Raw genomic sequence first — 26792 nt, 5'->3', positions numbered from 1 at the left:
TGTCAAGGATGCAAATAAATGGGAGAGTGCACTGTGGTTAAAATTGTGTCATGATTAGCACTGAGGTTGGGTTACAAATTTAGAGGCAGGTCTTTCTCTTGCGCTTGTTTTCAAGAGCTCATTAAATACAGGTGGAGGCAAATATACTTTTGTAATGGGACTATTAGGTTTCCTCAGTTTGTCAGAAATTTAGGTCTCCTGAGGATATGACATCTGGGAGTAAGGGAGAGGAACAATTATTGCTGTGTGAATTATGCTCTACCTGGTTACCTCCAGGTTCAGCATATAAATGACTGAGATGTGCCTGGATCAGATCCAAGGCTTCTACTTTAACTGGGGCCTCACTTTTCTTTATAAGAAAATAAAAATAAAGGCAGACGCAATACTAGATATAGGCAAAAGACAATTCCTTTTGCACTAAATGTCCTAGGCAAACAGCAATTCTGTGAGGGTTTTGATATTCTGAAGCAGATGTGAAACTAACAGGAATTCTGTGGGGGAAAATAGTCGCCCTAAAGTTTCTTTTCTGCCTGATTCCTTTGGAAGTTGTGATATGATTATTTTGTCCTCAATGACTTGGTCCCCTTCCTTCCTCTTAGTATTTACTTTGTTGGTGTTTGTACAAGGGTTGCTCTATGCAGTAGCAATCAGAGCATGTCTGTGCATCTTGCTCTGTCCAGATACTGGCCTGTGCTTGATCACCACATCTAAGAGTTTGTGTGACATTACGTACTGGTGATGATGTGGAGTACCAGCAGGGCAGGAGAATATTTTGCTAGGGAGGTAGAAGAATATGTCTTAGACTAGTTAGCAGAACTTCAGGAATTTCTGGAATTAAGGGAAGTACCTATTTTCTTCAAATTCGCTGGAAGACTCCTTTACTTGTCTGATCAACTTGTGTGAGATACATGTTAGAGTAATAAAGAAACTATTTTTTTCCCTCACTAGGTATTAGTATCATCCTTGGGGTTGCTGAGGGTGAGTTTTTCATCCACGATGCTGAGATTCAGAAATCAGCCCTTCAGATCATCATCAATTGCGTGTGCGGCCCAGATAATCGGATCTCCAGCATCGGGAAATTCATCTCTGGGACTCCTCGTCGAAAGCTCCCTCAGGCCCCCAAGAGCAGCGAGCACACGTTGGCCAAGATGTGGAATGTGGTGCAGTCCAACAACGGCATCAAGGTGCTGCTGTCGCTGCTGTCTGTGAAGATGCCGATCACCGACGCAGATCAGATCCGGGCCCTGGCCTGCAAAGCCCTGGTGGGGCTGTCGCGCAGCAGCACCGTCCGGCAGATCATCAGCAAGCTGCCCCTGTTCAGCAGCTGCCAGATCCAGCAGCTGATGAAGGAGCCGGTGCTGCAGGACAAGCGCAGCGAGCACGTCAAGTTCTGCAAGTACGCGGCCGAGCTCATCGAGCGCGTCTCGGGGAAGCCGCTGCTCATCGGCACCGACGTCTCGCTGGCACGCCTGCAGAAGGCCGACGTGGTGGCCCAGTCCAGGATCACTTTTCCTGAGAAGGAGCTGCTGCTGCTGATTCGGAACCACCTCATCTCAAAGGGCCTCGGGGAAACGGCGTCTGTCCTTACGAAAGAGGCTGACCTGCCCATGACTGCAGCATCCCACTCTTCTGCCTTCACCCCTGTTGCAGCCGCTGCCTCTCCGGTGACTCTGCCTCGCACTCCTCGCATAGCTAACGGCATCTCAGCCCGTTTGAGTAGCCACACTGCTGTAGGTTCCACTGCCACCTCTGTCCATGCTCAGGCAAGGCCGTCTGCATCCCAAGGTCCACCTGCCCTTCCAGGCCCTTCTTACGCCAGCAGCTCTCCTCTGATTGGCAGGATTAGCTTTGTCAGGGAGAGGCCGTCTCCCTGCAACGGCAGGAAAATCAGAGTGTTGCGACAAAAATCGGACCATGGCGCCTACAGCCAGAGCCCAGCTATCAAAAAGCAGCTGGACAGACACCTTCCTTCCCCACCCACGCTGGACAGTATAATCACAGAGTACCTTAGGGAGCAGCACGCCCGCTGCAAAAACCCTGTTGCCACCTGTCCCCCTTTCTCTCTCTTTACTCCCCACCAGTGTCCTGAGCCAAAACAGAGGCGCCAGGCGCCCACTAACTTTACCTCACGGCTGACCCGCAGGGCGGCCTTTCCGAAGTACGGAGGGGTGGATGGTGGCTGCTTTGATAGACACCTTATATTTAGCAGGTAAGGAAGAAAACTGTGTTGTGATCTCTCTCAGGATGTACCCTGTGCCAAAAGCCTTACCTGGATTCAGGCTGTGCAGTCCCACGGTGGAGTATCCTTAGAGACAAAAGAATTTTCGTTCACCGTGACAGTGAGAGATCCTTGAAAGGCATTTTTAGTAGTCGTTCTCTTTGTCTTGTCCTTAGTGCTGACCCTTAGTACACAAAGCACACTTTATTTTCAGTAGCAACATTGACTAATGAAGCTGGTAGCTCTTTGTTCTCCTTCGGAAGGTGAGTATGCAGCACCAATTCTATGAGAATGTAACATAGCCTTGAGGATGGTTGGCTGACAGATGCAGGACAGTGAAATCTGTATTTTCTTCCTGCAACTGAATCACCAGCACCACCAGTGGCCTTTCCTGAGGTTAAACTGGAAGGTGATGTAAAGTTTATTAAAACAAAGGTGACACGTTCACGAGGGCGTCTTCACAGTGAAAGCAGTGTCACTGTGGGAAGTTATGATGCCAGGATGTTGTTTAGCTCATGTGACATCCTCTTGTGCTAAGCGTTTCAGAACTGTTAGGAATTTTTTTGCTGGCTTTCTGTATTTACCCAGGTGTTGACATTACAGGTTTTCCATCAATCCAGCTTTGAAGATGGAGTCCAAGTGCTTCAGCTTAATGATGTGCTTTAACAGAAGTACCACATAGTGGAAAACAAACCCTGAAAGATTGCAAACACTGTTGTAATACTCAAGCACTAGTCTTCAAACTGATACTTGGCTTACTCTAGAGAAAGTTATAACTTGTACCTGTGTAATCTTTAAGGGCTTTATTTAATATCACACAGCATTTCAGTTTTGCTTCTCTCCTTTGGGTTACCCATGTGTTTTTGCCTTCTCTAGGTTCCGTCCAATTTCTGTGTTCAGGGAAGCAAATGAGGATGAGAGTGGCTTTACCTGTTGTGCATTTTCTGCAAGAGAACGATTCCTAATGCTGGGTACTTGCACGGGGCAGCTGAAGCTCTATAACGTGTTCAGTGGACAGGAGGAGGCCAGTTACAACTGCCATAACTCTGCCATCACGCACCTTGAGCCATCCCGGGTAAGGAGCCACAGACCTGTTCTGATCTTCAGCAGTTCTCACTGCCTGAGCCCTGGCATGTTTTGGGCCCATCTGGGTTTGTACATCTGAAGTGCACCCACTGGCTGGCCTGCAGTGCCTGTTGATGAAGTACTTTTAATAGTTGCATGTTGCCACTCTTACGAGTTCTACATTTAAGGCTTTTTCTTCCCAATATAGTAAAGAAGATACACAGTGGCTGTATGCTTTCTTAAGAAATTAATATATGTGTCTGCAAGTGGAAAAATGCTTAGACTCACTATTACACATTTATTTATGTGTGAGATAAGATATCAGAGTTTATATATATTTGCTGGAGAAAGAAACCTTTCAGGAGATCATTCTAGGAAGAAAGAAAAGATTATAAGCAGAGTGGACTCCCCTCACAGGGCATCAGAGTTCAGCCATGGATTATCCTGATTTTATCTGCTGTTAACATCATAGATTGTTCCTATTCTTACCTGTAAACTTTGTCTACTTTGGGCTCTTTGTTATACACAGTGTTAGATACTTGGATTTTATTCCTATAGGAGTAGTATTAAGCACAAAAGTGTCTGCTCTGCAGTTTCCAAATTGATCTTGTAAGTTAAAAGTGTACAGGTAAAATGATAACCTCTGTTTTCCCTGGTGTTTTTTTCTTTTCCTCTGTGCCTATCTGGAAACTCAGGATGGATCTTTATTGCTGACATCTGCTACATGGAGCCAGCCTCTGTCTGCGTTGTGGGGAATGAAGTCTGTCTTTGATATGAAGTAGGTACACTCTTATTCAGTTATGGGGTGTGCTGCAGTTGAAAGAATCATTTGATACAGGAATGAACTCTTAAACAGAATAGCACAGACCTCAAAATGTCTCTTGTGAAAAATAAAATGTGGTCCCTTTCCTATGTTGGTCATTACCCTATTTTATTTGGTAGAGAGCAAATTCTAAGTTCTACCTGAAGTCCTGTTTCATACAAGATATATCACTAAAGTCACTGTTACTCCTGAGGGCAAAGAAACATGTTTGTGTTTATATTCTCATGTTTGTAAATTACCTTGTTGATCTTTCTGTATCCAGTTCAGAATTTGACTAGCATGGTGGTTTGCATGGTGCAATTGTCAGACCTGGACTGCAAACTTTAAAATCTATTGCAGTATTTACAACTGTTCCTTCCCATAAAAAAGTGTGTGCAAAACTCTTCATTTTAAAAGGTTTGATTGTTGTCTACTTTAGTTGCAAACAACTGTTTTGGTGTAACCTGCATGGGGTCAGGCTTTTCTTCAGAGGAAAGGTTTGACTCCCTAAGGTGCATGTGTCAATGTCCATAATTCACTGCTGACTTCTCCAAAGTGTTGCATTTGTGGCAGGCTCTGTTGATGGCAGATCTGAATTTGTTACTGCAGGATGATGTGATCAGTGGTAAAGGAGAGGGTTTTCTACATCTTTTCTCTCTTGTTGAAACCTGTGCTGGAGATGTTGGGGTTGTTTGGGTCATGTAGAATCTGCAATTCCTTGACTTCTTTACTGGCTGTATCTGCAGGCATTCCTTCCCTGATGACCACTATGTGGAGTTCAGCAAGCACTCTCAGGACAGGGTCATTGGCACAAAGGGAGACATTGCACATGTAAGTACCAGGAAAGCTGATGGCTGTGAAGCTCTGGCAGAAATATAATTCTCCATAGGATGGCTGTTAATTGATGTGAGTGCTTTGATGCTCTGTATAGCTGATGAGCTTCAGAGGAAAGCTTTGAAAGTGTCAAGTAACTTCTCCTTGTTCCTGAGGGTATGAACTTGACCATCCCAAGCAGTGTGTTGCCTCTGGGCAAGGATCCTGGGCAATTTTAGAGTCTGCTTTGTTTTATTCATTTGAGAGAGATCATGCGGGATTTTTTTTTCCTCTGAAGATGCTTTCTTAGTGTTGCTCTTTAGTAATAATAATCAAGTTCCACTGTAAACAGTAGCTCAGTTAACAGCTGTGGAAATGACCTATTAGAAATGTCCTCCTTCTGCCCCCGACAAATTTGCAGCCTACTTTTGGGTAATTTAACTTTAGCACTGTATCTTCAGAGAGTATTGTAGTGCTTTGCATGAATTCCTGCAAGGTGGACAGACAAGACTTCAGAGACCTTCTGCTGCTTTGCAGTGCTAATTTGCATTTGTTTAGGCCCTGTCTCTATTAAAAGAAAATTTGTATAAAAAATTTCCATGAAATATAACTTATTCAAATGATTTATAATTTCACATGTTACTCTGATTTGTTTAATTAAACTCTATTCCTGCCCAGTTTTAACTTGGATTTAGCTAGAAGTTTGTTTATTGTATTTATCTGGTAAATGGATTTGTTTTCCAGTTCTAGAGAATATTTTCCTCTGTAAGTTTGAACAAGAGCTAGGCTCTGAGGGATGTTACAGATGAGATTTATCTGAGGACATGATCACAAACCCTTTGTACTAGTTTAAAGGCCTTTTTATATTCCAAAAGTTTCTTGTGCCAAAGCTCAAATTTGCTTTTCTATGTAAATGCCAGGAATTTTAACTCATTTTCTATAGTTTCTGGCTTTTTTCCCCCCTCACTGTGTGCTTTGGAGTTTTAATGTTTGTAAATACCATCTGCTCTGAAAGCAGTTCCATTTCTGAAATAGTTTCTGGCTAAGTGGTACCTTGTGATTGCAGCTTCCCAGTCCACTCCTCATAGTGAGGTTATTTTATTTGGAACTCATCCTGATTGTAGTGAAATGTGTCAGTGAACCTGCAGTAAGCCAAGCACTGGCCAAAACTTGTTGTGAGGCTTGGTTCCAGCTGTGAAAAACTATAAAAGGGCTGGTAGGAAAGGTTATTTAAGGAATGCTGTCACCTGAAATGCAAAAATGAAATGGAGAATGGGGTGGTTCTGTAAGCAATCTAGGAAGGGGAATGGGAAGATTTTAGGCACAGGTATATTACAAATTGTGACTAATCTTTCTTTTTCTTTTTAATCTAAAAGATCTATGATATTCAGACTGGCAACAAGCTATTGACTCTGTTTAACCCAGATCTTGCCAACAACTACAAGAAGAACTGTGCCACCTTTAACCCCACTGATGACCTTGTCCTAAATGATGGTGTCCTCTGGGATGTCAGATCAGCACAAGCCATCCACAAGTTTGACAAATTCAACATGACTATCAGTGGTGTTTTCCATCCCAATGGGCTGGAGGTCATTGTCAACACTGAAATTGTATCCTTTGGGCCACTGTGCTAGCTGGTACTGGGAGCTCAAGAGCTGCTATGGATGAACAAGTGGCTGTTTGCAGAGTTGTATTCATGGTCTTCTGTGCTACTTGTTCCATGTGGTAACAGGAGCTTCTACCTGTGAATCAAGGAAGAGTAGGGACTGTTAGGTAGCTAATTTAAATCTAGATTTGCCTCTGATGCAGTCTGGAGAAAATACTTAATACAGAGAGAGAACAAGAGAGATTTTCTTCTCTGATAACACTCCATAGCACCTCAGCTCTCTTCCTATGTTTTATCGAGAGCAGCCTTGAAGGTACTGCAGTCACTTCTCATGTCTGGCAATGGCATTTTGAGTAAGAGCTTTCTTATTTTGAGCACATGGAATGGATTGTAGAGCAAGTGTCCACCCCTGCTTTAATCATATTTGCAAGACAGATGCAATGAGGTTTTTTGAATGCAGTTAGCCAGTTCTTTATCACTCAATTGAAAAGGAAATAGAAATTTTTGTTTGTTTGTTGCTCCTTAGCCTGTGCTTTTTCAGTGGGACCTCCGAACTTTCCATTTGTTACACACAGTACCTGCACTGGATCAGTGCCGTGTGGTCTTCAACTATACTGGCACAGTGATGTATGGAGGTAGGACTTCTCCCCTTCCATAACTCTCCTGGGTCACCTCCTGTGAGATAAGTGGCTGCTTGTTCAGTGAAATGGGAAGCTTCAGAGACTCTGTAACTCTAGGCCTTTCTGGCATATGTGACCTGGATTTTTTCCAGGATGTTCATGCTGCATGTATTGCTGACAAAGACAGTTTTCTGTAACATCAGCAATATCACAACTAATTAGTGAGATTGAAAAGCAACCTATTGTATAATGGCAGATCCAGTGATGCTTGAGAAAATAATTTTGTCCTCTGTATTAAGTTTTGATGATCTGTACTATCAATAAAGGCATCTCTGGAAGAGTAGATATTAAATGGGTCTTGCCAAGCTTTTAAATATAAAGAAAATTCATGTCAGAGTCTCATTTGATCTGAAATTGATTAATGGTAGTGACTAATGGAAGGCAGATTTTTGGAATAATCTTTCCTTGGTTCAGCTATGTTGCAGGCAGATGATGAGGATGACCTTCTGGAGGAGAGAATGAGAAGTCCCTTTGGCTCTTCTTTCAGGACATTTAATGCAACTGATTATAAACCTATAGGTAAGAGTAAGAGAGGCACCAATAGCTTTGTCTGGAGGTTTAAAGGTTTTTTAAAAGTTTGCTTAGTAACATTGACTTCTCTCTTTGCACGTGTGAGAAAACAAACTGCAACATCCTGTTCTGGAGGAAGCACAGGAGTTGGGTTTAACACTGACATAATTTTAAGTATCGTATCCCATTCAGTGTGTGACTGCCTTACTTGCTCCTGTTCAGCAGTTCTGCCTTTATTTCCTCTCTTCTTTCCAAGTAAGGCATAATCTGAGACAGTAGGTCATTTGGCCAGGATGGCATTGCTCTCATTTCACACGGGGCTCTTTTTTTAGCTCAAGGAGCTAAGCTAATTGCTGCTGTGGACATGTACAAATGTGGCTTTTGCTGTTGAAGGGAGGCATAGGACACAACTCAGTCCCTTTGTTGCCACCTATTATGAAGGATGTGGTGGTGTTTATGGTGCTTAGGAAAACCAATAAATATATTATCAAGGGAGGACGCACCATGCAGAGCAGGTTAAGAGCTTACTTGACTGTTTTTTACAATGGTCTCCAACATTTCTATTCTTTATTACTACAAACATTCATTTCACTAGTTTCAGCTGTTTTTTCTTGTCCCAAAACTGTATTATTTGGTTTTAGACACTTTTTTCAGTGAGCATTAAGTAACCTGCAGTTAACTATTGACTATTGTGATGTTTTCCAGCTACCATAGATGTAAAGCGGAATATCTTTGACTTGTGCACAGACAGCAAGGACTGCTATCTGGCTGTCATTGAGGTAAAGCTGCTAAAATAAGCCCTGGTCTCTGTAGCTGTGGTTTGAATGCACTGCTTGTTGTTTCTTTTTTGGAGCTCCTGCTGTTAAATTCATGTCCTAAGCAGTGGTGATGTTTTGATGGTGCTAAAGATGCTGTTTGTTTTTTATTCTGCACCCCCTACAGTTTTGTTTTGCTGCCTCTTATTCCTTAAATTTCCAAACACATTTGCTTCTCTTCTTCAAACTCTTCCCACTTCAATATGTACAGAGATTTTCTTTCTCATGAGCATGAAGAAAAATGGCTTTTTTCTTATTTATAGCAATAATTTCCTATTGCAAATTAAAATGTGTATCAAATAACTGGGAAATGCAATCTTTCGGAGGCTTCCCACAGAGCTTTTCTGTGAATCACACTCACTGTTCCTTTTACACTTGTCTTCCTAGCAAAGGAAGGATTTGAAGCAAAGGATTTGAAGCAAAAATTACTGAGCTAAACTTCTGGTTTGTTAGGGATGCAGTTCTTTGCTCCATAATATGTTTCAGAACCCAATTTCTTGCAGCCTGATTGTGCATGTGTAGTGAGTAATGTAAAGTCCTGTCAGCTTTATACTCTGTGTGTGAATCACTGATCCCTATAGACCACAAAAGGATTTTTAGCAGGACAAATTCCATGTCTAACTACTGAAGCTGGAGATGACAAGGGTTGTGAGACCAAGAAAATTTTCTTTAATAGGAGTCATTGGAAATGTTATTTCAGGGAACATGGCAGGTCTTGAAACCAAAGACTCATTTTAACTGCTAATTGTAGTGCTGCTGGTAAATGGGAGGGAAGGATTTTGGAAATGTTGCTGTGATTGAGGCCGGATGTAGCACTGAATGTAGCAGCTGAGCTGAGTTCCTGGCATTGACTCCCATGTGGGCATCTCCCTGCAGAACCAGGGCAGCATGGATGCCATGAACATGGACACCGTGTGCAGGCTCTATGAAGTGGGCCGGCAGCGGCTGGCAGAAGATGAGGAGGATGAAGAAGAAGATCAGGTGAGAAACTTACCAGTGATCTGAGTGTTCTAGAGTAGCTGTTAGCCCTCTACATGTGTTCATTTATTACCCAGAAAGTACAGAGGCCTCATTTGGCCTCACCTAATATGAAATAGGTCACTTTACTGTCAGTGTAAACTGAAACTGTCTGGTGCAGAACCTGTGGGAGCAGTAACTTTGTGCACTGTAAACTAACACAATCTAAACTAACACACTGTAAACTAAATAATAGTTTATTTATTAATTTATTTCAGAATTCAGTCTTGATCAGAAGCTTTGCTTTCTGTTCTGCTTTTTTTTTAAGTATTTCAACCCCCAATATAGACAGTAGTCTAGCTTCAGGCTTGAGTCTTTCCTTTTTTTCAATTCCAATTCTCATATTTGGACTTAATTTATCACTAATTTATCACTAATTTACCACTAAGAGATACAGCTTATGACTAATACAGTGAAACTGCACAGTACTTCTACACAGTAAAAGGGTTAAAGAATTTTAAAGAGGGCTCTAGGTTTGAGCTGGGATATGTTGGTTTTCCTTTTCAGATCAGCTGTTTCACCTCTGGCAACTTGACAAAAGAGCTCAGAACTGCAGTAAGGGCTCCTCAGGGTGCAGCTAGTAGAATACACAGTAGCACAGAATGCTTACTGCAGTAAAGAGAGAACTAAAATTCAACAGAATCAGTTTGTAACTTTGTGGGTGTCAGGTGTTTTAGGTTTTTTTTTTTTTTTTTTGGACAGGCAAAAACCTTATGCTTCAATTCTCTAAAAATTTAAAATGCATTATTCTTTGCTCTTTGGTGTCTCCATTCTTGTAAATCATACATTTGTATATCCTGTGAGAAAAGCTGACTTCACCTTTTTCCAAAGAATGCCAGAAGCTGAAGGTGATACTTTGGGGGGGTTTTCCCCACTGTTTGGAAAGCTGGATTTGTGCTACTTTTTCTGTCTCTGAATCTTCCTGTTGTTAGGTTAGAACTTGTACTTTCTAGTTCAGGAGGCTGGAGAGCAGGTCTCAGGAAAGAGTAACTTTGCAGTGAGTAGTTGTTATTATGATTTCCCTGTAATTCTGAAGATAAAGCAGTAGTTCTGGTTTGGGTGTGAAGTGTGCTGTCCTGGCCACTCAGTGTGCTACAAGGTTGCTGTTGGAGTCTTGGCATTCTTTTGATATCTTTGGTCACTGTTTCTATCCCTAGATTGAATAGATTAGAAGAACAGAATTTCTTGGGAAGCAATGAAGAGGGAGGAAACATTATTGCTCTCTCCTTCCTTTCTGCATCCTAGCCATCCAGTGCTTGCCCTGGGCAATATTTACTATTTCTATCTCCACTTCCATTGTTTTTGTTCACTTTCACTATATTTTAATATTCATATTTTCTTCATTAGATCTCCAAGAATCGTTTGTAGCAGAAATAGCTCTTGCATTGCACAATGATTAACTAGGAGCTGTCAGGGCACTGCTTTGCAAAATGACTGGTAAGTGTTGACTTAAGGGAGATTTGTGTTTGTGCAAGGCAGTCAATGGTTCCAGGCTGTAACACCAGGTACTCAGCAGAGATAAGGGATCTGCCATCCATCAGATGTGACTGGGGACACTTTCTGTCTTACAAATAGAGGTGGCCCCAGGCAAAATCTAAGTGTGCTAAAAGCTTTCCTGTGAAGCTGATGGAGTGTTCAAACAAGGCTGCTCCTGGATTGATTTGCAAGCTAAGAGTGATTAGTTGGTATTGCATAACTGCTGCTTTTTATTTCTCTGTTTCTGGGGTCAGTACATGTTCCTTAGACAGCAACTTTTAGGGATTGTTACAACCAAGTTTCTTTAGTAGGAGAGATTTGGTTTTAATATAAGCAACACTTATGAACTCCAATTCAATGTACAATCTAGCCAAAGATAAACTAAGCCCCTTGCTCTTCATCCCACAGATGTTCTATGCTTTTTCTTCAGGTTTTTTTTTTTTGTCTTATTTTTTGTCTTAGGTTTAAGAAATAGAGGTTTTGTCTCTGTAGAAACATCCAGCATTGAGCTAGAATGAATAGAGGTTTTCTTGGAAGGATTTTTGTTTGTGTGCATATCCATATCCTCACACATATGTGTTTAGTATTTGCCTAGTTAGTTTCTGTGATTTAGCTTTTGAAGAATTTGGTATAACATTTCAAACTTGTTGCAACTTCTCACAGATACTTTAAAATCCTCTAAAAGAGGATGCTTTCTTGATCTTTCATGAAAGTGGTGGTGGGGGGAAATGCATATGAATCAACCTTTTTAGTCAAGGTTTGTGAAGGAGAAACGAGTCTGTTTGACCCCTACTTCTTCACACCTTGACTTGATGTATATTTGGGTTTTTATATCTAACCTACATGGGTCCATGGATACCTTTTTTGGCCTGTACAGAAGATAAAAAATGATGAATACTCAGTACAGAAAATACAAAATAATGAGTACTCAAATGCAAGGGTGGCTTACAGGCAAGCTTTGCTCAGAAGTCATGTGTTGCACAATGAAATGGCTTTAAAATTTGTGCTAAGAGATAAGAACTATAAAGAAAAATATCTGCCTTTTTTTTTACCTTAAATTTTGATTCCTCACAATGTCAGTTCTGACAAATGTCAGCTGATGGCTCCATGACAGCTTTTTCAGAAAGCAAAGAGTGAGAGTCTGTAAAATGAATCTAGCAGAAATGTTTGGTTTACAGATATCTTTCAGTTCCTTCTGTAATTTAAGAAACAAAACGTCTATGTTATTCCTCCTATCTCAATCTAACCTTGTAAGATCAACTCATCTGCTACACAAATTGCCCTCAAATTAAATGCTGGGGCTGATTCAGTGGCTTGAGCATGGGACTGCTGCAGTGAATGTCTGTGGGTTTGTTTGCAGTGCTTGAGGACAGCACCATGGTGGTCTGGTTCCTCCCTGCTGCTGTAGCAGCCTGTCCAGTGAGATCCCTGGGAGGCTGTTTCCCTAGGAGTGGCCAGAGCTGTCAAGCCTTGTTAAACAGAACAAATGCCAGTAAATGGTGATGCTCTGTGCTCTGTACTTACTGTGCACTGAGGGAAAGTGAGGAGGGTGTAGCATGCTTAACAAGAGTCTGTTTGCAAGCTCTTTGGTTGGGTGGTTTACTCCAAAAATACCAGTGTTCCTGCCTTGAACTTCCATGAGTTTTGTGAATTATTTCACTGCAGGATGAGTATCCAAATGTGTCCATCAATAACCAGCAGTCTTACTCATAAGTATTTGCAAAACTGTGTTCAGCATTCAGGGAAATAGGTAAGGGTTTCCTATTTTTCAGTCTGGCTGCTAGATCTTCCTCTCTTTCCTCCTGTATTTGCCACTGTTCTGATATACTCCTTCAGTTAGATTGTGAAGATATATTGGGTGTCTGAGCTACTGGTACAGATCTTGGACCATCTTGTAGTTGTTAGCTTGCTTTATTCTTACTTATTTCTCTTTCTTGGCTGACTAGTATCCCCTGTTTCCCTGGTTAATCTGCTGTCTTCTGTAGTGAGGCAGATGAGGAATTTCAGAGGAAATGGCACATGGCAGCTGCCATGGGCTAGAAAAAGAGACTTCAGAAATATTACGTGCTCAGAAAAGCTGAAATCAGGGGAGAGTAGACTCAAAAGTGTGAAACTGAAGTCTGGATGAGGTGATCTGAGTGGGTTTTAGGATTTTCATTTTTACTTCCCTATTTTAGCTTTCCTTTCCATATTACTTGCTTAAGGCCTGTTTTTCTCTCTGTGGTACATGTGGGTGATGTTGCATCTCTAAGGCCCTAGTAGTGTCCTCAGTTATTGTCATGTTCAGAGAGATTTATGGCTTCAGTAGCACATTGCTTCACCTAGCTGTCCCTGTCCTATAAAGTGTTCTACTTCTTTTGCCAGACCTGAAGAACTGTTAATTATCCTGCAGTGCTTCTGGCCTATCCAAATGGTGGATGGTAGGTGTGTAATTTGTCTTTTTGCATTGGTTTAGAAAATTCCAGGTGATGGGAAATAAGCTTTGTTGATAAGGCAATAACGACTCAAAAGACAATCACTATTCTAACATATGGTTTAGCCAGGGTGGAGAATGTTTTCCTCAGCTTTCTATGTCTTTCTGTGTCTATGTGATCCCAGTTTCCACTTTTATCTTAGGATTCTCCCCCTGTGTACCTGCAACAGTAATTGCAACAGCAATTCTACTGTACCTTATTGCTGTTGTTTGATATAGTTGGTTTGTTTTTTTCATGTGAATACTTACTTGCTGGGGAAAGACCCCCCCCACCCCAAACCTTAATCTATATTGGCATATTTGGGAATATTTGGGAATCATCAGACCATGGTGGTGCTTTGCCACTATAAGCTGACCAGAATGATTTTTGTCACCAGGGACCCTAAAGTAAGGGTTTGTTTTAGGAGCTGTTCCTGTAATATTTGAAGGTACAGTTTGATTTCAGATCTTACTCAGGAATAAAATGGTTTACAGAATAATAGCTGTGAATGGGTGTTTCCAGACAAATGTCTTAAATGATAATAAATATGTGTCCATTGCACACCTTCATAGAAATCTTTGAGGTTAGTTGCAGCTGGGAAGGCTGAGTAAAGAGTGGTTTCTATCAAAGACCTTTTTATATAACAGACACATCTTTTGAGCAGGCATCCTCCAAAACTGATATTTAAAAGAACAATGCCTGTACTTTTAACCACATTTTTAGATTGTAGCAAATAACTGTGACTACTTTAGACTATCCTATTATTTCAGAATCTATTTTCAGTAGCTCTCAGGCAGTGCAAACAGAGGAATTTTTTGGAAAGAGATAAGTATTTGGAGTTTCCAGAAGGACAGATTTAGTATTATGGAGTAAAGCTTCAGCAGAGATAAAAACATATTCTGCCTGTTCAGTGACATAAATCAAAGATTTCCTTTCTCTTGCCTAACACATCTTTCTAGAATTCCCACAGTAGCTGGGATCCAAGTAAATAAAAGCTGCCTCAGCTGTCATGAGAATGTCAGTCAGAGGCTTGAGAAAATAAAGTAATAAAATCTTGTCCATAGAAAGGGAGTTCATTTACCTGCCAAATTCTTAAATTCCTTTATGCAATATTGTTCTGTGTCATGGAATGAAAGAAATTAATTTATTTTTGTAAGTGAGAGCGTGAGATCAGTGAGAGAAAGGAAAAGAGGCATATTGAGAAACTCTGCCCAGTTCTGTACTCCTTACATTACCTCTGGGCCCTGCAGCACAGACAATATAATAAGTCACCTTAGAACCTTTATCCCAAGCATTAAGGGAGTTACCAGCTGTGAAATGGTGGCTTGCACATGCCTCAGAGGGCAGTGGCTGGAGCCAGGTTGATTATCATCAGCTGCAGACAGTTAGATTGAAATGGAAACATTTCACAGGCAAAACCTGAGTTTGCTCAAAAGGGCCCCATCTGAACCTCTGATCCATGTGAGCCCCATTCCCTTAAAGCTTTTGTTTGTCTGTATCATGGATAGTTTGTCATTCATCACAGGTAAGTAGTCATTGTTAGACAAGCTAAACCTACTTATCCAGACTAAGAGATTAACTGCTTTTTATTTCTTCACTCCATGTTTTGCCTCTGTGACATTCTGTACGCTGTGTGCTGTTTCCTGTTTTAAATCTGCATATACCCACCTGCATAGCAGCCTATGGTAAGATTCCTTGCTTGTTATATATGGGAACTTCTGCACCTTCCCAGGCTTCTACATTTTTAGCTCTGTGACTAATGGCTAAGAGGAAGTAGAAATTCTAACCCTGAAGTAGCCAAGACGATAAAAGTAGGTGCAGCCCTGTAGCATGAAGGAGATGAATACTTGGAATTGATTACTGGTGGATAACAGGAATTAGGGGTTTGCTAGCTGAGGGGGGGATGGACAGGTAATCCAGGAGATGAAAATCCTTACATGCTTCACCAGGGAGTCTGTTGGCCACATTTAAGCTTTTTCCACTACCCATTGTCTGGGAGTGTTAAGAAGTGGCTGGGGGGAGGGAATTGGATAGAAACTCTAAAGTGACTGAAATGCAGACATTGTCACTCCTGGGAATTGCATTGCAAAGGCCCAGGAAGTACCAACATGGTACTCAGCAAGGAGTACAATTGTCAGAAGATATGACAAGGGGATTGTGTGTGGAGAAAGATAAATTACTAGAACAAGGAGAAAGCTTGCTCATCTGGGTGAAACATTGTTCAATACACTTGTATTTGAACAATGATCATATGTCCTTTTTTATGAAAGCAAAGCCCCTTCCCAAGCTTGGCAATAGGGAGTAATTAAAATAATACTGATAATCTGGAAAGGATCTGATTGCTGAAGTTAAAAGTTTGCTCTAGGAGAAACTTGGGGAAGGAGAGTGAAGTAAACAAGTAGGCTGTTTCTTGCAAAAATTCTTTACAAATAAATTAACCAAAATAATGGGACTATGGGAAACATGAATTTCTTTAGAAAGAAAACAAACCTAGATGAAATAAACAACTGCTGGAAGCAGATAGTACCAGCAGATAATTTGACTTGTCTAAAAGTAGCCAGAAGTGAATTAAATATGAGCTGAAACATTTGAAGTAGTGGGAAGAGCTTTGCTAACATTGATTAGTTGTTCTGCAGATTGCAAAAAGATAGGTGAAAATAAGAATAGTCAGAGTAATACCATCTAGCATGATTCAAACTGAGAAGTGCAATAAAGATTGTGTTTTCAGAGGGAGGAAGTGTTGCTGGAAAGCAGCTGGAGGTGAGAGGTGCTGATGGGAGGAGAGGAAGAAAAAGTCAATGAGGTGCGAGACAAACAGATGAAGCTTTTTGTAACAGCTGAAACCATGTAAAACAAGCAAAAAATCAGTGACCTGTGGATCTCAAAACTGAATCAAAATTTCAAACCCAAATATCAACAATTGAAAAAGACCTGTGGGATCTTCCTGTGGCAACTAAAGGCCAGCCTAATGTAAATTTGAGAGATGGTGTAATCTGCATTGGAGAAGTTTCAAATTCTGGTCATGTGGTCATAAACTTTAGGATTCAAGAAATGTGAGAAAACTCTAAAAAAAATGTCTTGAGAATTTGAAAGCAGGCTGGTGTATTTTTATATACTGCAGATCTGCAGTGCTGCAAGTCGTACTTCCTGGAAGCACTTTGTACATACACTCATTTAATGTTAGAATACATTACAGAAATATGTTAAAATCAAAAAGTTCAAGTTCTGCTTAGCTAATGTGTATTTTGCATCAGTTTGAATAAGTGAAATGCTGGAGTTTTCCTGAGCCTTTGATTGATTCTTGAGAGATGAACACCAGTATGTCAAGTATCAATAAGATTTGCCACCCAAAAAGGACAAATTTGTGAATTTGGTATGTGCAAGATGATTGGTAAAGGGGAATGGTAAGAAAGTTGATGATGATGATGAAAGCTTATGAAGTACATGCCAATAATCCTCAAAGGACAATTTGGCAGCAAACACATAGTGCTTGAACAAGTGCAAAGGGTATTTACTAAGCTCTGAAAGGGCTGTAAAAACTGGTAATATAAAAAATTTGGTCAAGTAGCTTTTTTTTATTCCTGTGCAGCTACCCCAATGTCTGCCATTCAATTAGGGGGTGTTGTTTAGTTTTTTCCTTTGGGTATTATAAATGGTAAATTAATTGAACCAAATCTACTTGGTTTTCTGGAAGCAAACTGGTAGTAAAGTTACCAGTAATTTGCTTTGAGATGATCTTGAGATAGTTCTTTGCTGTGTAATCTGTAAGTTTGTGTCCAGGTTTTCTTGTACTATTACATCTCTGTAAATGTTTCCTACACAAACCTGGATATGGTTTGGAATAGCTGTCTTGTCTTTTCTTGTGGCATGGCACAAGGGTTTTTTTCTGTGCTCTTACTCAGAGTGTTTGAGTCCCTGGGGCAGGTGTGCCATTCTCTCTGTGTAGGGATCCCTTTACATGAGAGTTGTGGTATCTCGTGAGAATTCATCTTGAATCCTCATGAACAGCCTGGATATCACTTACATGTGTTGGTGTTAGACTGCACCTGGCACTCCCTCACCCCTTTCTCAGCTGTGTCCCAGGGGCTGGGTTTGGAGCAGAAGCTCTGGTGCTTTGTTGGGAGAGCTGAGCTGTCCCCAGGCTCTGCTTGGAGCTCTCTGCTCCAGCTGGGAATGCTGAGCTGGCCCTGCAGAGCTGCTGCTTGGCTTGCCTCAGAAAATGAGACAGAATTTATTTGCCTATGGCTTAGCAGAAGTGTCAGAGTGTCCAAGTGGTGTTTGGCTTCTTTAGAACATGGCAAGGTCCAGGTTTCCTCCTCACTGATGAAGATGCTCCTCAAGCCCTGTGAGGTGTCACCCCTCCAGCTCTGTGAGGATGTCACTGCATGTGTCACACTCACATGCACGGGTGCCTTCTTGGAGCATGAGTTACACACTGTTTTCTGTTTTACCAAGGACAGGTATAATTTTGATATCATCTTACTGTTCTTAGGTGGTTTTTACATGAATGCAACCTGGCCCTAATCACCAACTTCAGATTAAGTAATTTAAATGGTAGAAGTGGAAGCATTTCATTTTTTCTGTCTGTATTTTCACAAAGTATTTTTTCTTCACTGATTGATATAATCCTACAAAGTTAATTTGCAGCTAAATATACAACCTTTCTCTGTAATTTGGTTCTTACTCTTGTGACCCAGAAGGGATTGTTAGCTCTATACAACTGTATTCAATTTCATCCTGTATTTGAAGGGTGACATTGGTATAAGGGCCTTGCCTTAAGCTTGAATTTGAACGTTGATGAAACAGTAATTCAGTTTCCAATGTTATTTATGAAACATAATCAGATTTAGTAGTTTTGACATTTTGAATTCTTGTGAACTAGATATTTAGGAAAAAATACTCTCAGAAATTCAAGATGTGTAGAAACACAGAGGGGACCTAACTCATTTCAGAATCCTTCAAGTTTTACCTACATGGACTCTAAATGGATCTTGGAGACAACATACTTGTTTTTCTTAATATCTACAGGTATGTCTCTGTCTCCAGAGACTGAGAAACTTGGTTTAATATCTCCAAGATTTTTTTAATAAATTGGTATTTCTTTTCTGCTTCAGAGTTGTTTAGACACTGGAAAAGGAAGATAAACTCTCCTGCCTTTTCAGTTTTTAATCAGCTTTTCAATTCTGAATAGAGTAATAAAATTTAAGACATTGGTCTCTGTGCAGATACTGCATAGAACTAAAAGAAATACAAATTATTAATGCAAAGCTTTTATACTTGATTCAGTGTGTGTTATGGGAAATTATACCCAGTATGGCACTGCATAAAACTGAACTGCAAGTAAGATGTTTCCTCTCCCAGTGTGTATACAATTAAGTCTGTTTATCTGAGGACTCATTAACTCAAAGTAAAGTTGTAATTTCTTAAAATAAGCACAGACTTCAAAAGAGGTTGGTTTTAATTTTATATTTAATATAAACTCTTTCATAAAGGAAACTGTATGTAGCAAACCATTGCTGTTGTGCTGTAATCTGCATTTAAGAACATGGCACTTCTGGTCAGCAGTGAAGACTTGGCTGCCTTTTGCAAGTGAAGAAACAATACGATTTACTTTTGCCCGTGACAGATGTTGGATTTGTGTGGGTGTGGTGGTTTTTTATAGCACTGACTGAAGCAAAAGTAGGCTGGGGAGATGACAGCAGAGGACTTTCCTCTGTCCCTTTGGATCTGAAAATGCAGCAGTCTAAACAGTGGGAGTGTGGTGAGCTTGAGGACCAAAGGAACCCTTGAAGTGTGTTGTTAGATATCGATCTTAATTGCTTCCTAATTTTCAAAATGTGTCACCTCCCAAAACAAAGGGGCAATTAGGACTGAATGAGCTGAGAACATTCTGTTAGAGAAACAGGCTGTGGCTGAGGAGAGGTGCAGGTGGATCGAAGCTTTTCTTTCAGCCCTGGAACACTCTGGAGCTTGGCTTGTGATGGCAGTTTGTCTGGGAGAAGGGTGGAACTGTTACAGCTCCTTCCCACTCAGTCTCATCCACTACACACAGATTTCTGGATTTTGCCTGTACAATGAGGAATTCAGTTGCTTTACTGAAGGCAAATTCTGATTTGATAAAGATCTTGATTCACAGGTAAATACCAAAGATGTGGCTCCTGAGCTGCCTTAAACAGTTCTGTCATCTGAAGCCGAGTGATTCAGGGACTGGCTTAGGCTAAAAGTATTTTTCCTACATTTTATACCTCATCTAAATGGCAGTGACAGAGACTGATGGTGCATGTGGTTTGGTGTCAAATGGAGCATTTGGTCCTGCTGAAACTTAAAGCAGTTTGCACAAGACTAGCAACAAAGCCATGGATTAACAGGTCTTACTGCATGTCCTTCTTGAGGGTGCATTGTGGTGCCATGTGTTGGTGGCCAGTCCTGGAGAGGAGGTTGAGCCAATGGTACCTGTTAGCACCAGCATTTTGCAGTTGAGATTTTGCAGGCCTGCAGGTGATCTGGCATGTGTGATATTCTGAAGCTTTGGAGAGAGTGCTTAGATGGGTGATGGGAGAGTGTTTATCATGTCTGATGGCTGGATGTGGGGAGAAGTGAAAACTATAGGTTTTCTTTAGTTCCTGTTATTCCATTTTACATTTATCTTAATGTCTGCAATGGACTATTTTTGCTGTCTTTATAGGAGGAAGAGGAGCAAGAAGAAGAAGATGATGATGAAGATGATGATGACACAGATGACCTTGATGAGCTAGATACAGACCAGCTGCTGGAGGCTGAGCTGGAGGAGGATGAGAACAATGAGAATGCTGGTGAGGATGGAGAAAATGACTTTTCTCCCTCCGATGATGAGGAGATTGCCAACCTCCTGGAAGAGGGAGATGAGGGAGAAGATGAAGATTCTGATGCTGATGAGGAAGTTGAGCTGATTCTTGGAGATAGTAAGTGTGTGGCTGCCTTGGTGACCTTGTCCACTGCTTAAGGTCCTGACAAAGAGGTAACATCTAAATTCCCCCTGAAATGACTTAACTGACTTGTCCCTGGCTGGTATGAGTGACAGGCCATCATCACCTTGTTCACCTCGGGCATCTCTTAAGTAATCTGCTGATAAAAACAGCTGTTTCTGTGAGAGACCAACTGTGCATTCTGGGAAAGGAGGTATCTGCTTTCTTCAGGTGCTCCCAGGTGTGTGTATGTGTGAGAACTCTGTGTGAAGAAGCTTGGTATGATTGCTTGCCTGTCCTGCCCTTCAAGGGGACACAGGTTTAACTCTTCACCTGTCCTCTGTGCCTCTTGTGAGCCTGTAAGGACAGAGAAGCACTTTTGATCCTTGGTGCTGTTCTTTCTCTTTTGTAATTACCTAAAGTGCAAAGCCAACATGGCATTTCTGACTTCACTTCCTTTATTAGACTGTTCTGAAGCTAACAAAACTTTTGGGATACAATTTAAATAGTTCTCTTTTTTGGGCATTCTGCAAATACAGTGATTTGAAAATACAAAGTGTGTGTGTATGTATGTGTGCATAGAAAGGTCTGAACTTTTAATGTAGCAATAAAGTTTGGAAGAATGCTTCACAAGAAAGGTGAGTAGGATAGCATAAGGCTTGGGATTTGTGACATCAGATTCTTTTCCCTCTTTTGCAGCACATTTTTTGAGTATGTGCAACCAAACCACTTAGTTATTTTTAATTTTCAAGCTGTAAAAATGGACATAATATTGTTACCTTAAGTTAAAAGGTTGGTAAGGGTGAGTAATGACAGTGTGGAAGGTGTTTGAAGTCCTGCAGTGATAGATTGATTCCCATCTCAGCTCTCACATCACTGTTCCATGGCAGTGAGCTGGAGGATGAAGCATGCCAGGCCCCTCTGGGGCAGTGATGTGGCTGGCAGGCTCATCCATGTCTTCTGTGGCAATGTAGCTCAGTCATTTTTAAGGACATGGCCACATGAGGTTGCCAGAGTTATTCTGGGGGGTCACTCTGCTGTTCTCTAGAAGGAAATGGGTTTATACTGTAGGGCCATATAAGATATTTGCACAGCTCAGTCATTAATGGCATCTTGCAGTGCAACATTTTGGGGTTACAGGGAACCTCTGTCCTAGTAGTGGACAGGATCTTTGTGACACAACTCCACTTGTTTTTACTCAGGGAATGCAGAGCCAAAAGCTCTTCAGAGAGCACCTGGTGTGCTGTACCTTCAATTGTCCAAGGGGCAGCCTGGCCAGGATGTTCAGGCCATCTCAATAACTCTTCCTGGAACAAACCAGGGGCTACTTGACAGAAATTTCAGGCGTGCTCTGCAGAGCACTGTTATGAAGTGGCCACATCTGTACCTCATTTATAGATAGAGCTACTTGAGCAGACCTTGGATCTGTATGGCTGTGGAGCTGCAGCCAGCCCATCCTGTGGCTGTTGGGTTGCTTAGCAGCAATTTCAGGAACTCAGAGCAGGAAGTGCAGCTCTGCCAGGCTGGCCCTTGATGGGTTTGATGAGTGGGGTTCTGTGGCAGCTTTTCTGTGACTTAATCTGACTTCTTTTTGTTTCCCACCCAGAAAAGAGCAATTAAATTTTTCTTTTGCTTATGCTTGTTCCAGAATTAAAAGTTGGAATGGCACTGCCAGTGTAGAGAGTACTGGCATGGGGTGCATTTAGAGTGTTCCCTGCTGCAGATTCTTGCTGTATTGTGAGTGAACCTCCATAACATACAGTGAGTGTTGCCAAAGCAAAATAATTCAGAGAGCAATTGAAATAGAGCAGTGAGTAGCATTGGTCTCTTGTGCTTTAGAAGAGGTTCTAATTCCTTTTTTAAAATAATCCATGGAGAACCTGAATTTGTCTTCCTCCCCTTTGTTACCACCTCGGGGACATTAGATCTGTTTGTCAAACCAGTTCATGCATTGTGCAGGACATTGAAGAGCTTCTTCCTGGGCCAGGTGGGTGTAATTTTTGAAATGTGTATGTGATATAGGATGGGAGAAATATATAGAATTCTCACCAGCAGCCTGACTGAATTGATTCTGATTCCTCTTTTCTTCCATAATCCAAAATGGCAACTTCCAGGCAGGTCTGTGCAAACTAATTATACCAAGCAGTTAACTGCAGTCAGCTTTACTTACAGAGCTCAGAACTGGAAGGTTGTGTGGTGAACTGGGGAATAGTGAGGAGATCCTTTCTCAAAGCTTTCCTCTGAGTTAAAAAAAAAACCAAACCAGCAAACCCCCCCCTAGAACTCCAACTTTTTCAGCTTTGCTTCTCAAAGGTTTCTGGATTTTTATCTTGCTTGTGCTTCTTTCCCTCTTGCTGTGTGAGTGTAGCTGCTGCAGCACTGGCTGGTGTTTTCTAACTCCCCAAAGTGGCTGTGGCTGTTCTGGGAGCCCTGATGACCCCTCAGCTTAGGCTCAGTCTGGTGGATGGTGAGAGGGAGCATCCCTTGCTGATCACAGTGGAAAGGCAGCTGGCTGATCTTCAAGGAGGAGGGTTGGGGAAAGGCTTTGTGCCCTCTCTGCTTGCCTGTGATTTTTTTTCCCTAAGGATCTGACAAGGGGTGAACCTTCCAGAAGGTCTCTTTACCTTAACAGGCATTTAGAGATCCACCATTTCTGAGATGGCTAAGTGGAAGTCTTGGTGTCTTTTTTTTTCTTTTAAACTATTTTTAACATCCAGTTATCTGCTGCATCCAATGAATTCACATAAGAAAAAGAGCCAACATCACCTCTAAGGTAAGGCAGGAGCCCTCTTGCTGCCAGAGCTGCTACCACTTCCCTCTTGCAGAGCCGAGGGAGGAGAGATCTTGTGTTTCAAGATAAAAAGCAAGTGTGTGTGTGTGTGACTGCTTCTGGTAAATCCCTTCATGTCTTCATTCTATACCACAATGAAAAAAAAACCAGGAAAAGTGCAATTTGCAGGTCACCTTTAGAAGGTGACCTGTAGTTAAATTCATTACAGAAACCTCTGAGTTACTAGAGGAAGGTTCTAGCTGGGAGTGTGTGGATTGCTTCCACCTTTGGGGTCCAGCTCACTCCATAAGGAATTACCTGGTGCACATCATACAGGGGCCAGGCTGGTGGAGCTGTCCAGCTTGAGGAACGACTGCCACATCTGTCCAGCCCCTGGTGTGAAGAGCTGTTGCCCTTTTTTGTGCACAGGAAGTTGTGCAGGCAGCTCTGCTGGTGTCCTCCCTACCTTGTTGGGGAAAAACCTGCCAGCTCATAGGAACTGCACTTACTAAAGCTGCTCTTCTTGAGCCTCTGTTGTAAGCAGGGAAGGGAGGCTCTGGTGCAGATTTCCTGGCTGCATTTGAGCACTTTGGAGCACTGATGGTGCAGGGCAGGGGTGACCATCTCCCATGTCACAAACCCAGCATAACCCACGTGTCTCCTTTGCAGCCGACAGCTCCGATAACTCAGACCTGGAGGACGACATCATCCTGTCCCTGAACGAGTGAGCAGCGGCTGGGGCGGGGTGTGGGCAGGAGGAGATGCTCCCTTCCCACAGGAGAGACCAGAGACCAAATTGGAAAGCGACTGAGCACCCCAGCCCTGCTTTTCTGGAGAGCCTGAGGATCTCCTGCCGATCCGCTCTGTTGGTTTGAGTCGCTTCGAGGCTCGGGGCTAAGTCTCAATAAAGAGACCTGGGGCTAGGCCTCATTTCTCTCTGCCTTTTTTTTTTTTTTTTTTTTATTTTTCATTTTAGGCTGAGATGACTCTTCAAGGAAACTTCTGAAGATATTTCACAATATATTTTCTTTGTATAAAGTTCTTTCCTAAAGAACAGAAATAGTTTTATAAAAAAAAAAAAAAAAAAAAAGAAAAAAAGGCAAGTGTTCTAGTAAAGAGGGGAGACCTTTGTATTCCTGTAGTACCTTGTACCATGGGGTAGGTTTGGGGAGAAAAATTGTTTAAAATTAAAAGAAAATTTATGCAACTACTAAGTGAAATAAGAGGATCATGGTTTCTAATATCGTTGAGGAGTGAGAATATTTTTATTTTAAATATGATTTTATTTTTAAAAAAGAAGATCTACAGGTGTTATACCTGCTAATGCACCAGTGTGTTCCAGATGCTTTTGTCCTCCAGGGAAGAGCTCCTGGGGTGTTTGCCAATGTCAATTTGTGCTGTGGTACCAGCTATAGTGGGAGGCTGAAATCCTGGCTGGGCCTAGTCAGAGCCTGGTATTCCTGAAGACATGGGAATCTGGGATTGAAGTTTGAGCCCTTTTTCTCCCCTCTACCCTTTGTGGTTCAAGTTTTTTAATCTTTATTTTTTTCTTTGTGTTTTTTTTTTCTTTTTTTTTTTTTCCTCTTGCCCTCTGTGTGGAAACTGCAAATTGAAGGCCTTTTTCTTTAATGTAAAGTGTATTTATTAAAAAATTAAATACAAATCCTGTCTGTGTCTATGGCTGTGAATTGTAGCCATGCAAAAGCAGTGCTCCTTGTGCCTGCAGGGCTTGGCTGAGAGCAGTCAGGTGTAGCTGGAACCTCTCTGCAGTAAGGAAGGGCAAAGTAAACAAAAAGGGGATTTGGGAGTGCAGCATGGCCATAGCACAGCAGCTGTGGGTTCCAGTCTGATCCCTTGGGTGGCCTGACAGCCTGGAATTCTCAGTGGCATGCTCACCACACTGAGTGGGAGCTGGATGATGCCACTGGTGCTGGGCTGTTCTTGTGTGGGGAGGTGCTCTGGAGCATCCACTCTGCAGCTCAGGCAGGGAATTCCACATCTCCCAGGATGTGCCAGGAGCTGGGAGCAGCACCTGCTTCCTCCTGTGCTTTGGCATTGCCCAGGCTGCCCTGTGGCTGTCAGGGCACAGGGAAAATCAGGTTGGGGTGTGACAAGAGGCCCTGCCCTCAGAACAGGAGGCAGAAATGGCAGTGGAGTGTTTGAGTTCCCAGAGCAGCACCCACTGCCCAGCTCGGGCCTCTGCTCAGCTGCAGGGGCATGGGCTCACTGCTTGCCTGGCCAAGGCCATGGCTGTGCTGTTTGTTCCCATCCACTCACCTTTTAACCCTCTCTCTGTTTTGGCCACTTGCAGAATAGGGTTTAAGGCAGAACAGGGAACTGGAGACTTCTCACTCCTTGACACTACAACCACTTTTCCACCAAGAACTGCTCATTTCAGCTAAGGCTCAAAGTCACTGCTTGAAGAGGAAGGATATCCTTTTGAACTGAAAGAAGGGATAGCTTTTTTCCCTCCAGCATTGCATCTACTTAATGCACTTACCCTGGGCTGCTTGTTAATAATTAAAAAGAAAGGTTCTGCTGCAACTTGTAATGGATAATTGTACCCTACACATTCGATAAAGATGAACAAGTGACTACTACAGCATTTAAGACCAGCAATTGGAGCAGCATTCTGATTAAATGAGGGGATTGAAAACTGGATCTGCCACCCAACAGCTGTGGAAGTAGCCTCTACCTTATCAGAAACCATCCCACCCAACTTCACCATAGAATATGTGCAGCTCAGGAGGAGGAAAAAATAAAGCATGTACTCAGCTACTACCCTCAGGGAGATGCAGTGCCAGATGTCCATCTCTTGTTCTGGCATTAAACCCCAGCTGTAATTGACTGCATCTGTTGCTGGTTTGGGCCTGGCTGTTTCAGAGGCATTTGCCAGTTTTGTGAGACAGAACCAAATCACCTGGGCTGGAGCTCCTGTGTGTGCATTTGACTTGGAGCTGAGATGCTGTGAGTATATGAGCCTCCCTGCCCTCCCATACCTGCCCCAGCTGCACTGAACAGAGCCAAAGGAGTGGGTTTGGGCCTCACCCTGTGGGCCTGCAGGCCACCCCCCCAAAACTGCTGAAGCAGCCCCCCATGCCACTGCCTGAGTTCTGGGGGTCTCACTGAGCAGTTCTGGGGAACAGGTGACTGCACCAGCCTGGGTGCAAAGTGGAGTTGAGAACTGGGGACTAGCAGGGATTATTTTGTTTTTGTCAGGCCTTCATAATTCTGCAGCTGCTTGGGATGGGGAGAATTCTCAGCATTTGGAAAATCACCTGCCACCCTGGCATCACGATTTAATCTATTTAAAAGCATGTTGCTTGGAAAGAATCCTATAATCTTCTGGAATACGCACAGCACGTGGCTGATGTGCCATACAGTATTTCTTCTATGCAGCAGTCACAGACCCTGGCTTAGGGGGTGGAAGGAGATTTAAATGTCCTGCCAGCTGGCTCAGACATACTCCTACCTCTGCAGCAGAGGGGAGCAGGGAGGTGCTGTTTCCTCCCACGGTGTGAGCAGACAGGCCCAGCACAGCCTGTGCCCTCCTGTCAGTGTGGTCCCCAGTGCACAGGACCCGAGTAGCTGCCTGGCCCAAGGGTGCCCTGCAGCACCCTTCC

General features: G+C 42.4%; 1 protein-coding gene across 1 annotated transcript in view; it reads left to right on the top strand.

Moving 5' to 3' along the window:
* DCAF1 (DDB1 and CUL4 associated factor 1) overlaps nt 1–24807 on the top strand; it is a 50148-nt gene extending 25341 nt beyond the window's left edge. Inside the window, exons 14-24 of the mRNA XM_058031924.1 lie at nt 949–2209; nt 3095–3293; nt 3979–4061; nt 4832–4916; nt 6275–6508; nt 7046–7139; nt 7599–7703; nt 8400–8473; nt 9386–9490; nt 20141–20396; nt 23839–24807. Of these exons, the coding sequence (XP_057887907.1) occupies nt 949–2209; nt 3095–3293; nt 3979–4061; nt 4832–4916; nt 6275–6508; nt 7046–7139; nt 7599–7703; nt 8400–8473; nt 9386–9490; nt 20141–20396; nt 23839–23897 (2555 nt within the window). The 3' untranslated portion in view covers nt 23898–24807. The remainder of the gene's footprint in view (nt 1–948; nt 2210–3094; nt 3294–3978; nt 4062–4831; nt 4917–6274; nt 6509–7045; nt 7140–7598; nt 7704–8399; nt 8474–9385; nt 9491–20140; nt 20397–23838) is intronic.
* Nucleotides 24808–26792: the final 1985 nt, after the last annotated feature.

Source organism: Melospiza georgiana, chromosome 11, assembly GCF_028018845.1.
Source record: "Melospiza georgiana isolate bMelGeo1 chromosome 11, bMelGeo1.pri, whole genome shotgun sequence".
NCBI classification, from domain to species: Eukaryota; Metazoa; Chordata; class Aves; order Passeriformes; family Passerellidae; genus Melospiza; species Melospiza georgiana.
The sequence above is the reverse complement of the archived record's forward strand: the minus strand, read 5'-3'. Positions and strand labels throughout refer to the sequence as shown.